At 41.5% G+C, this 13,084-nt stretch overlaps 1 protein-coding gene across 1 annotated transcript; it reads left to right on the top strand.

Moving 5' to 3' along the window:
* Positions 1-232: 232 nt before the first annotated feature.
* Positions 233-12,509, top strand: LOC140128240 (phospholipid phosphatase 3-like). The gene is made up of 6 exons (XM_072149798.1): positions 233-470; positions 2,320-2,477; positions 3,416-3,687; positions 8,442-8,499; positions 9,989-10,165; positions 11,810-12,509. Exons 1-6 carry the CDS (start codon positions 311-313, stop codon positions 11,903-11,905), a joined length of 921 nt encoding a protein of 306 aa, XP_072005899.1. The 5' UTR covers positions 233-310; the 3' UTR covers positions 11,906-12,509.
* Positions 12,510-13,084: the final 575 nt, after the last annotated feature.

Here is a 13,084-nt window from a genome sequence, read left to right as displayed (position 1 = left end):
AACTTCAATTCCAATCTCAAGAACATATGGAGATTTATAGATTGCAGGGTCCCGTAGAGATGGATTGCAGGGTGTGGACCACTCCGGGCTCAGATTACAGCTACATTATTCTCTTTTCCTAAACAGTTATCTCTCTTCCTCTCCTTCCTTCCAATGTCAGTCTCACACCCCCCATACACCCCTCCCCGCCCCTCCTTCTCTTCCTCTCCCTCTCTTAACTGTCTCTGCGCTCTACTGACAAACTTAGAAGCCTCTCTGGTTAGAAGAACACACACACACAAGAGGCCATATCCTAAATCTAGTTGGCACAATGCATCTCACCCCCGGAGGAGCCCCCGACTGGTGCCCAGACCCCAGAGTCCTGAAGGTGACAGTAGGTGGGCACTGCGTCCACCGGGAATCCAAAACCAAAGTCAGCAAAGGATCTAAAAGGTCGTTGTTTCTTCTGGATTTGCTGTGTCTATGTGTAGGTAAGTAGATGCCCGTCTATGAAGGTGCCAGTCACTGTGTCATGCTCTTTATGACACTTGTCTTTTTGAGTGCAGGAAATTTAAAAATAAGTATTATATTTCATGCATTTTTTATTATTCTCAAAATCCTCATTGTATTTCCTGCATTTTTTTTCGAATTCTCAAATTTGAATTAATATTTTCTTAAATTTTTATAAATTCATAAATTATAAATTGTATTTCCTGGATTTTAAGTGGAGAAAATGTAAAAATTAGTATTTTAATCTCGTGCATTTTTTATTAGTTACAAATTCATCATTGTATTTCCTGCATTTTTTTATGAATTCCCAAATTTTAATTAATATTTTCTACAATTTTTATAAATTCGTTCATTTCAAATTGTATTTCTTGCATTTTTTAAGAATTTAGAATCTTAAATAATTATTTTAATTTGTATTTTGTGAATTTTTATAAATTCTTGGACTTTTATTTTCTGCATTTTGTATCAATTCTCAAACTTCAAACTGCTTTCCCTTCATTCCTGTCAACTCTTGTCAAGATTTGATGTCTTTGATGACTCAGTAATTAACATATGAGGTTGTGTGCATTGTATTCGTTCACACCTTTATTGATACTCTTGGGTTTCTGTCCTATTCAAAATGTGTTAGATCCATCACGTGATAGACACTTGGTGCCGGGTGGGTCTTGGTTCCTTTTATATGAGATCCATTAAGATCTCTCATGGTGCCCATCAGTGATCACATCTCAGATTACAACTATGTTACGTTGACCATTAACTGGATCCTTCAGTAGACTCAAGAGTAGACGTCATTGTCCAGTTGGCCGATTGGGTTTAGATCATTTAAAATAAGTAGATTATAGAATTCAGAATTCGTAATCTAGATATCTAAACAATGGATGGGTCTCCTTTCAATCTATCAACCTCCATCATTGTTCTACCTTCTTAATCCTTTTGGAGGAGAAGAAGGTTGTTGTTACTTTTTGGTTGGTACTATAGTTTGAAAGTAAATTTAATCCAACCTTGGTGTGAACATTATATCACACACAATGCTGTAGATAAGTAGGACTCCTAGACATAGTCCCGTATGTCTATAGTATGTCAGTATATGGATATCCTATTCTTGGTATCTGACCCATTAATCACCTTCTTGAGAAGAGTTGCCTAAATTTAGACCTTCAAAGTAACCGAAGGATCTGCTGAGAGGATGACACAGTGGTTTCTATTAACCTCAACCACAAATGATCCCAGTGTGGCCGACACACAATACCACAGGTCCCTGATGTGTCAGCCTGGGACATCAGGGGGATTGACAACTGAGGGGGACCAATGGTAAACTAAGCTTTATCGCACTTCAAAAACCTAACTCTGATACATCTGATATACTGGGTCAGTAGTGTCAGTCAACAAACACCATCTCACATCTCAACTTTATAATGCAGACTTCATAGAGACTTTCAGACATCTGAAGTCAATTAACTGCCCGGCCCGCAGTAAAAAATAGAATAAACAGTGAATGTCAAACATCCGAGACGTGATCACATGAGGTTTATTGGAGTGTGACTTAGAGGTGAAAGGTTGTCCAGTCTGACCCGGCACATACTCAAGTAGTTTTACTACAACAGAAATCTGCAGACTTGGAGTCTATCGATCTATCTATCTATCTATCTATCTCATATCTATCTATCTATCTCATATCTATCTCCTATCTATCTATCTATCTATCTATCTATCTATCTATCTATCTATCTATCTCATATCTATCTCCTATCTATCTATCTATCTATCTATCTATCTATCTATCTATCTATCTATCTCCAGTGACTAATTTGTGTATCCTTCTTATTTTAGTCTCCATCCCCTTCTTGATCTGTGAGCTGGGATTGGTCCCCCCAGTGCATCGTGGGTTTTTCTGTGATGATGTGAGCATAAAGTTTCCAGCTACCCGGGATGAAACAGTGAGCGACACAATGCTGATCAGTGTAGGGATCCTCATCACCGGGGTCACGGTACGTCATCTCTTATATGGTGGCCAGTGGTTGTATTTTACCAATTGTTACAAAGACGGGCTTTTATCTTGTACATTATCAATAGTGGGGGCTAATTGACACCAATAATGTCTCTACCACTAGTTCTCAGACTTGGATTCTCACTACGGCCCTTACACTACAGTCCTCAAAATAGAACCTACACAATAGGTTCCTCCCCATAATTCTCACCCCACAAAGTCGTCACCATTGTGTCCATATGGTAAAAATGTTCTCAATTTACAGACTCACCTTAGTCCTCACAACATTTAGTCCTCATGATAGTCTTCAAAGTCCTCAAAGTTTCGAAAAACCACATATGTCACCGAAGCTACAAAGTCCCCCCCCCCCCCACCATAGACGTAACTTTATAAAGTCTTCTTCATAGTTGTCCACCAAAATGATTTGTCATGAAAGTTGGCCCACTATAGACGTCTCACCATGGTTCTTTATTCACAAACTCCTCGACATAGTCCTCACAGTATATAAAAGTCCTGTTTGTAAAAAGTCTTCGCACCACAAAGTCCTCATTAAGAATAAAAGTCATGTTTGTAGAAAGTCCTCACCATAGTTCTCATAGCACAAGGTCTACTGTAATGTTCTTACTCTATAAAGTTCTCATTAGGGGAACCTTACATCACAAAGTATTTATACAGCAAAGTTCTCCTAATAGTCCTTAATATAAAGTCCTGGATATGGACTTCTCAAGATAAAATTCTCATCAGAAATTCCCTAACATGCAATTTTGAGGGACACATTCAAATTGAGTGACTAAGAATGGAGTTCCCCTTGTTCCTACATAAACTCTATGAAACACAAATGACAGAGCCCCTTGTTTTCTGGTAAGTCTGTGCAGGTGGCTTGTTATGGTAGGTGCAGCTGTTGACATTGACCCTAATGATGTTTTTCCTCTCTGGTAGATTGTCCTTGGAGAATGTCACCGGGTCAGCAGACAGAGAAGATCCGATTCCTGTCCTAGAGAAGGCTACCTGTCCAGCATATACCGACAGGTGCTTCCCTTCTTGTTTGGTTCTGCACTTGGACAGTCACTGACTAATGCAGCCAAGCTGAGTGCAGGTCGCCTGAGGCCAAATTTCCTCTCTGTATGTCAGCCGGTAGGCCTCAACTGCACCACCGACTACGTGGAGGACTACACATGTACCGGGAACCCAAGCGCTGTGACCGAAGCAAGGTGAGTGAACTTCCGCTTTCGTAAACATTGAAGCATTCAAAAATGTAAAGACTTGGGGGATTTTGACAAAATCCAAAAATTCCCTTTAGAAATTATTTAAAAAATGTACAAATATGATTCATTCATTTCATTTTTCAAAAAACTAAACTCAGAGTTAAAGGGGAAATGCAAGCAGTAATGTAAAATCTATCTCCTGGGACCCTTTGTCAGGTGTACTAATAATCCTTTTGTTTTGGTGGTTATGTCTCTTTAAATTCTAGAAAGGATTCTTTACATTAAAAGGTGTATTTTCTGAAAAGACATTAAAAGATGTAGCAATAAATTCTAAGTATCGTGTTTATCTAGTGATATGAACGTAAAAACAAAATAGTGCGTTTATCCTCTTATCAAAACAGACGGATTAGTGATGGATTCTTTACGGTAAAAGCTGTAAGTAAAGTTCAGGAAGCATGTGGGAAGTAATGGGATAAGATGACAATATTTATATTAAAAGTCACGTAAGAAACACAATTCTCCTGTTTTATCTAATGGTCATTGCCCTTTGTAGTGCACTTTTTTTTGTGGCAGGATTCTTTACAGTCAAGGAGCAGTATACATTATAACATAGAAATAAATGTATTCCATAAATTAGTAACGCAACAGAAGCAGATTGTTTTATCTAATAAGACAGGACATTAACAGGATAACTTCCAGTCAGGGTTCTTTACAGTTTATGCAGTATTTTAGCTTAAATTATCATAAACACAACTATTTATATCCATAGAAAGGTGGTTATATGTATAGCACAAGCAGGAATCTGAAGTTATCTAAAGGAAAACTACATAAAGCTTAGAAAGGGTTCTTTGCAGTAAAAGCAGTAAATGTAGTTCATTTTAAAAGCAACTTGTGGGTGACCGTACAACATGTAACTATTGAGAGTAGTTATAGCATAAAGCTTCTGTGTTTTATCTAATGGTCATTTGTCCTTGTAATGGACTTATTCGGAACAGGGTTCTTTACAGTTAAGGCAGCAATATACATTATAATGTCAGACACATAAAAGGGAGTTATGTATATTAGTAAAACCACTGAAGAAAAATGACAACTACTGCACTGCCTGATATAATTGGAATCCTTCTTTGATATAGGTTTGATAATAACAGGATTCTTTACAGTCATGGTTCTTTACAGTAAAGGCAGCATTATAGCTTAAAGTGGACCTGTCACCTAAATTTTCGGCACTAGGAGATGTTACTAAAGTAAGCAGCTCCTAGTGCTTGATCAAACGCCGCAGTGTTAGAGTGATAGTGTTACCGGAAACCCCTGGTAATGCTATCAAACACTGCAGCTAGGTACAGTGTAATCATTGGACAGCTTACAAATCATGGAGCTAGCGGGGCGGTCCAGGGAAGAGGCAGCTCATCGGACCACCCCGCTTGCTCCATAGGCCGGCAGTGACTGCCGCATGCTAGGCGGCAGTCACCGCCCCTAGCCACCCCCCAACCCCGCCCCCTCATGAATATGTTGGACAGCTTTGCGAGCTGTCCGACAATTACATCCTACCCCACCGCAGTGTTAGATAGCGTTACCGGAGGTTTCCGGTAACGCTATCACTCTAACACTGCGGCGTTTGATCAAGCACTAGGAACTGCTTACTTTAGTAACATCTCCTAGTGCCGATAAATGGGGTGACAGGTCCTCTTTAATATATCAGGAAAGAAACTTTTGTATCTACGAAAATAAAGAACAAAAACATGCAAAACAGAAAATGCTGTTGTTTCCAAGAAATCTCTATTGGTGATAGATTTGATATTAATAGTAGAAAGTGTTCTTTACAGTGAGAGCTGTAATATATGTAGCTTTAGTGGTATATAAAGTGCAACAATGGACATATACTTTACTAAATAAGCAAGATGTAATACTGTGAATCATTCTGAGCGTGTGATGATATACATGACCCCTATGCTGCAATGCTCAAGGAGCCCTATGCTTTCTATGGAAGGATTCTTTTTACTAAAAGCAGTGAAATAGCCTAAAGTATCATCTAGACATGTAAATGCAGGAGGAATTGCTTATTCCGTCTATGATAATTTGTACATAGTTCCAGCCTGTGGTCCACGACCCGAGGATTTGGTGACCTCCCCACATGGCATCTATTATGACCTGCGGTAATTACCGCTATGATAATCACCCTGTTCTTACAGACAAGCAGCTCTTTGTCTCCAAAGTTCAGAATGAAGGAAGTAAAAGAAGGGTCGGCGGTAATAGTATAATCACTGATTCTACTCCAGTAAACAAGACTCCTATAGAGGTACAATACACGAATACAGGCTCAGATTTGATAGTTTTGGAAACTGAAAACTTCCCCCAACCCCAATGGCCAAACAGTGACGGTAATGTCTTCCCAGATGCTTCAGGAGAACATGTAATTATTTATATTTCTCCAGACTGATAATAATTATATCATTTCCTTCCCATAAATCTTTCCATTATTGAGCAGTCCCCCCCCCCCCCCCCCCCCGTAGTAATATCCATCAGTAATGTCCCAGGCAGAGCAGATCACACAGGAGATAATTCCTAGTAATGACAGCGCAGCTTCCTGCTCCCTACATGCGGGATGGATGAGTAACAGGAGGAGAGGACAGAGGTGTAACATCATAACTTGTCATATTTCCTGTATACACTGAGCCCGGCACCATATTATCTACTGTCACTCCATCATCTAACCAACTATCCTTCCGTCTATCTGTATCTAATCCTTCCATCTATCTGTATCTTATCCTTCCATCTATCTGTATCTTATCCTTCCATCTATCTGTATCTTATCCTTCCATCTATCTGCATCTAATCCTTCCATCTATCTGCATCTAATCCTTCCGTCTATCTGTATCTAATCCTTCCATCTATCTGCATCTAATCCTTCCATCTATCTGTATCTTATCCTTCCATCTATCTGTATCTTATCCTTCCATCTATCTGTATCTTATCCTTCCATCTATCTGTATCTAATCCTTCCATCTATCTGCATCTAATCCTTCCGTCTATCTGTATCTAATCCTTCCATCTATCTGCATCTAATCCTTCCATCTATCTGTATCTTATCCTTCCATCTATCTGCATCTAATCCTTCCGTCTATCTGCATCTAATCCTTCCATCTATCTGTATCTTATCTATTATCTATCTATTTCTCGATGTTTATATATTTATCTATACATCTCCTATCTTCCTTTCTTCTCTATGGGCCAGATGTATCAATTTTCTGCGCCTAAGTGTAGTAGTTGCGCCTAAATTCTGCCGCACTGTTTTGCACCAGAATTATCACAAGTTACAACCATCTGTGATAAGTATATTTTCTGCCTCTTATTAATCACTTTACATTAACACAGTTTCGGCGCAATGTTAGATTCGGGCTCTTACATGTGATCCTGCTACAAGCTCCTCTCTGCTTCTCCCAGAATGAAGATAACACTCACAGCAGCACCCAGGTGTGTGACACCCAGCACCCAGTGACCTCCTCAGCAGGGGCTTCTCCTGGAGGGGATCCCCCAGTGCTGGTCTCCTGCTGCACCCCTGTAATTCTGCACAGTATCCCCCTCAGACACAAGTGTGGTCATCCTGCTACACAGGGGACACTTCTCTGTAGGATCTGCAAAATCCTGCAAACTTCTCTTCTCTCTTGCTCTGAGCTGAGGCTTCTGCAGATTGTTTGTAAATAGAACCTCATGACCTGTAAATAGAATCTGCAGTGTCTGTATTATCTGTACTAGTGTCTGCTGAGCTGTGCTGCTGTACTATACAGAGGCTGCAGTAGTGTCTGTATTATCTGTTCTAGTGTCTGGCTGAGCTTTGCTGCTGGGGATGAGCCGCTCTACAAAGGGGCTCAGTGCTTACTTCTCCGTTTACTCCACCTTCGGGCTGGAGTGTTTTTGTGCCTGTTTTTTGTGCCTAATGATATTAATCACTTGTGACGCAAAAATCAACAGGCGCAAAAACACTCCAGCCCGAAGGTGGCGTTAACTGAGAAGAAAGCACTGAGCCCCTTTGCAGAACAGCTCATTTCTAGCAGCAAAGCTCAGCCAGACACTAGAACATATAATACAGACATGAGATACTCTGCAGACAGGAGCTGCAGACTCTATTTACAGTTCATCACCTTCTATTTACAAAACATTCTGCAGAATTCCGAGCTCACAGCAAGAGAGGAGAGAACTTTGCAGAATGTTGCAGATACTACTGACAAGTGTCCCCCATGTAATTCTGCACAGTATCACCAGTGTATCTGAGGGGGGTACTGTGCAGAATTACAGGGGTGCAGCAGGAGACCAGCACTGGGGGATCCCCTCCAGGAGAAGCCCCTGCTGAGGAGGTCACTGGGTGCTGGGTGTCACACACCTGGGTGCTGCTGTGAGTGTTATCTTCATTCTGGGCTGTGGGAGAAGCAGAGAGGAGCTTGTAGCAGGATTACATGTAACTGCCTGAATCTAACATTGCGCCTAAACTGTGTTAAAGTAAAGTGATTAGTAAGAGGCAGGAAATTACCTTATCACAGTTGGTGATAATTCTGGCAAAACAGTGCGCCAGAATTTAGGTGCAACTACTACACTTAGGCGCACAAAAGTGATAAATGTGGCCCAATGTATCTCTCTATCCATCTTTCTATCTGTCTACCCCTCCCTCTGCATGTAATAGTTGGTGTACTGTATATGTGCAGGGATCAGACATTGCTCCTTTATGTGTCTTATCTCTCTAACCTTCCCTGTATCTTGTCTTCCAGGAAATCCTTCTACTCTGGCCATGCGTCTTTCGCCATGTACTCCATGTTGTACCTGTCGGTGAGTATACGCTGTGTATATATGTATCTATAGGGTCTATGATAAAGGAGGGGGTGATATGGAGCCAGAACCCCTGTAATAACACAAGTTAGCTCCACCCTGCTGTAATGTGATTGGTCAGGATTGGGACCCCTAAATCCTAAATATGTGGGCAGTAACTATGGGGCCCACCTACAGCTTTTATGCCTCATTTTAATTGGTCGCCTCCTAAGTGAAAAAATGAGAATAATATATTATAAAAATTGTGACTTCCTCAAAGAGACCAGACATGGAGAGAGGCGGATGGGATCGGGCCCCCGATGGCGCCTGCCCTCCCGGACTCCATGTATCACAAGATCAGGTCCTCCAATTCCCTCATAGACTCGATGACTCCAAAACTCAATAAAAAATACACAACGAATATTAAACTTTCACTTCCTTCTTGTGACCCTCTCAGCAGTTTCTGGTCTGACCCAGCGATAAATATCTGTGATATCTGCAGAACTAGGCACGTGAAGCTAGACAGAGGGGCGGCCGGCTCCGGTGACCGCTCACTCACATGGCAGATTGTGCAAATGTCATCCTGGTGACCATGTGTAATACTGCCGAGTCACCGGGACTGCAATACAAAAGGTCACCAGCAGGGAACCCGGGGCACTCCAAAGGGGGTTTATAATAGTAGACAATCCCTTCTACTTTAAAAAAATCACTCTGATCACAATGATTGTCCCTGATCATCAGCGAGTAAGTGTGACGTTTCCCTACAGCACCACCACTGGAGAAACAAGGCATTGCACTGAGTCCACTGACATAAGTGTGTTATCTGGGCAACACATGGACATGTTGGGTCCTCCAGGAGGAGAAATACCCTTTGTAGCTCTACTTATAACTAGCAACTTTACGGCAAGTGTCAGAGATAGTACACCGATAGGTGGCGCTCTCCTAGAAAGATATTCAGGTATTACTAAAGTTAAAGGGGCTTTCCATCTTAGAAGTATTGATGACTCTTTAGACCCCCACAGATGAGTTAAGTATTGATAACATTACAGAGAATAGCATTACAGCTCCATTCTCTGTGTAGTGGCCAAGCTGTGTAATTGCAGCTCAATTCGATGAGAGCTAAGCTGCAATTCCCACGAATGGCCACTACATAGGGAGTGGCACTCTTCTTATAGTTCCATTTGCATTGTTGTGGTTTCCTTCTCTGGAGGCACTTAGATTGGATGATTCATGAGGGTCCCAAGTGACAGAGGCACTGTGATTTAATATTGATGACCTATCCTGCAGTATATATATATATATATATATATATATATATATATATATATATTATGGAAAAAAACATTTAAAAATCTCTACATGGTGCAGGAGATCCCAGTTCGTATTGACCCCCTGCTCTTATAGTGTATTATAAAATTTGAGCTGCAATACCAGATATAGCCATGAACAAGCGTGGCGCTGTTCGCAGTACTTAGCATTAATCAGTGACGCTCTCTTTGTCTCTGTCCAGTTTTACCTGCAGGTACGCTTCACCTGGCACGGGGCCCGGCTCCTGCGACCTCTCGTACAGTTCGTCTTGGTTCTTGTGGCCTTGTACACGGGATTCACGCGGATTTCTGACTACAGACACCATCCATCTGATGTAGCTGTTGGGTTCCTGCAGGGGGCGCTGGTCGCTTTCTGGGTGGTAAGTATATGACTGTCAATGAAACATATGCAATGTCAAGTCTTAAAGGGGCGCTCCACCGGATTACATATTCAGGCGGATGTAAGCAGAAGTCTGCCCCCTGCAGGATACAGCTTCCACCTGACCCAGGGAAAGGGTTAACAGAGCAGAGCCTCAGCTCACACAGTTCTGTAATTTGTGAATAAGGCCTTAGGTTCCGTTCACACCCGGCAGATGTGTCGCAGAGAGATTTGCATCTGTCTTATAACTCTATAGAGAGCAGAGTAAAAACCACATTTAGATGATTTTCAACTGCAGAAAAAAGCTGAGTGTGAATTTATCTTTATCAGTTCCCAGATCACCTTTACATTCGGTCTAATTAACCTTTAGTACTGACTGATAGATAGATAGATAGATATGAGATAGATAGATAGATAGATAGATATGAGATAGATAGATAGATAGATAGATAGATATGAGATAGATAGATAGATATGAGATAGATAGATAGATATGAGATAGATAGATAGATAGATAGATAGATAGGAGATAGATAGATAGATAGATATGAGATAGATAGATAGATAGATAGATAGATAGATAGATAGATAGATATGAGATAGATAGATAGATAGGAGATAGATAGACAGATAGACAGATAGATAGATAGATAGATAGATAGATAGATAGATAGGAGATAGATAGATAGATAGATATGAGATAGATAGATAGATAGATAGATAGATAGATAGGAGATAGATAGATAGATATGAGATAGATAGATAGATAGATAGATAGATAGGAGATAGATAGGAGATAGATAGGAGATAGATAGATAGATAGATAGATATGAGATAGATAGATAGATAGGAGATAGATAGATAGATAGATAGATAGATAGATATGAGATAGATATGAGATAGATAGATAGATATGAGATAGATATGAGATAGATATGAGATAGATAGATAGATAGATAGATAGGGGTTTTTTTTTTTACTATGAGAACTATCAATCTGTGGAATAGCGGAGCTCAGGCTCTGGTCACAGCAGGGACAGCAGAGAACTTCAAGAAGGGTCTAGATGTGTTTTTACATCTATATAACATTGATGGTTATATTATAAAGAATTGTTTCCCTTAAATCTCTTCCTCATCCAATCCCTTCCCTTCCTTGGTTGAACTTGATGGTCATGAGTCCGTATAAACTATGATACTATGAGAATATTCATCCTGTAATATCAACAGATTTAGACCTGGAATATCAACAATGTTATAATTATACCGTCCTGTGTCCGGAGGGTTCGTGGGAATAGGAAGTGTGATATAAATGAGGGATCGGTAGATACATCCCTCGGCTCCCTCTGGACTTGTGTTGTGACTTCTAGTCGTGTGGGGGATGGGGGTGTAGAGAGTGCAGGAAACGTCTGTGTATCCTGCTATACACAAAGAACAATCACTGCCCCTCGCTGCCCCCGCTGACCAGGAGGCTGTACTGCCTGACTATTGTATAGTCTACATTAGTCTATTCCTAATTAAAGGAACTGTTCACAGACTTGTGCCTAGTGCAGAGATTGAGGGGGAGGAGCATGATTCAAGAATCCCTCCAATAGTCCATACACTGGATATAACACTAACCAATTGAATTATTTTTCTTACAATTCCAGGCCTTCTACATTTCTGACATGTTTCGAACAAAAAACCCTCCATCTGTGTCCGTTCCTACAAGACCTGACAGCCCGGAGACATTCACTAATTGCTAGGTGCCAAGAGACAGAGCAAGTGGCAAAAAGAGACATCCCTGTGGGATGTGTAATGGACTCCACTGTCCTGGAATGTGCCTGTAATCCTATAAAACTGTGGGATCGTTGGAATCCAATGTCTAAGGGTCAAGAAGAAGGTGCTCCAGGACTCTCGGAAGAAGGGAATGGACGTGAAGCTACCAGAAAAGCAAAAACTCTAGATCATTTCACCACCATCTCACCAAGCTGCCTTCTAGGTCACCATCCTGAGACAAATCCCCTACTACATAGCGCATCGTACATTCTGGGTTATCGCACTTTATTTTCTAAGCTCTTGAGAACGTCAAAGTATAAGATGTTTCCAGAAACAACTTCTCCTCATACAGAATCCAGTCACCGGTAAAGCTGATGATACCACATTCTAGTTCTCCAAACATGAAACCAAAATTTTTAGAATTAGAACCCAAAGATCACCCGGTAGTGACTCGTAAGTGGTGGTAGTGACTCGTAAGTGGTGGTAGTGACTCGTGAGTGGTGGTTGTGACTCGTGAGTGGTGGTAGTGACTCGTGAGTGGTGGTAGTGACTCGTGAGTGGTGGTTGTGACTCGTGAGTGGTGGTAGTGACTCGTGAGTGGTGGTAGTGACTCGTGAGTGGTGGTAGTGACTCGTGAGTGGTGGTAGTGACTCGTGAGTGGTGGTAGTGACTCGTGAGTGGTGGTTGTGACTCGTGAGTGGTGGTTGTGACTCGTGAGTGGTGGTAGAGACTCGTGAGTGGTGGTAGTGACTCGTGAGTGGTGGTTGTGACTCGTGAGTGGTGGTAGTGACTCGTGAGTGGTGGTAGTGACTCGTGAGTGGTGGTAGTGACTCGTGAGTGGTGGTAGTGACTCGTGAGTGGTGGTTGTGACTCGTGAGTGGTGGTTGTGACTCGTAAGTGGTGGTAGTGACTCGTGAGTGGTGGTAGTGACTCGTGAGTGGTGGTAGTGACTCGTGAGTGGTGGTTGTGACTCGTGAGTGGTGGTAGTGACTCGTGAGTGGTGGTAGTGACTCGTAAGTGGTGGTAGTGACTCGTAAGTGGTGCTAGTGACTCGGGAGTGGTGCTAGTGACTCGTAAGTGGTGCTAGTGACTCGGGAGTGGTGCTAGTGACTCGTAAGTGGTAAGACAACAGACTTCCAGGAGAACCTGTCGTTTCTTAAAATTTT

Source organism: Engystomops pustulosus, chromosome 4 (genome assembly GCF_040894005.1).
Source record: "Engystomops pustulosus chromosome 4, aEngPut4.maternal, whole genome shotgun sequence".
NCBI classification, from domain to species: Eukaryota; Metazoa; Chordata; class Amphibia; order Anura; family Leptodactylidae; genus Engystomops; species Engystomops pustulosus.
Note: the sequence above shows the minus strand (reverse complement) of the source record. Positions and strands in the feature narration are given on the sequence as shown.

What these genes read in the sequence shown, in the direction of transcription:
- LOC140128240 (XM_072149798.1), top strand. Translation starts at nt 311, where the DNA reads ATGCATCTCACCCCCGGAGGAGCCCCCGACTGGTGCCCAGACCCCAGA. An exon ending in TTTGCTGTGTCTATGTGTAG is followed by an intron (nt 471 to 2,319) that starts GTAAGTAGATGC and finishes TTCTTATTTTAG; the next exon opens with TCTCCATCCCCTTCTTGATC. An exon ending in TCCTCATCACCGGGGTCACG is followed by an intron (nt 2,478 to 3,415) that starts GTACGTCATCTC and finishes CCTCTCTGGTAG; the next exon opens with ATTGTCCTTGGAGAATGTCA.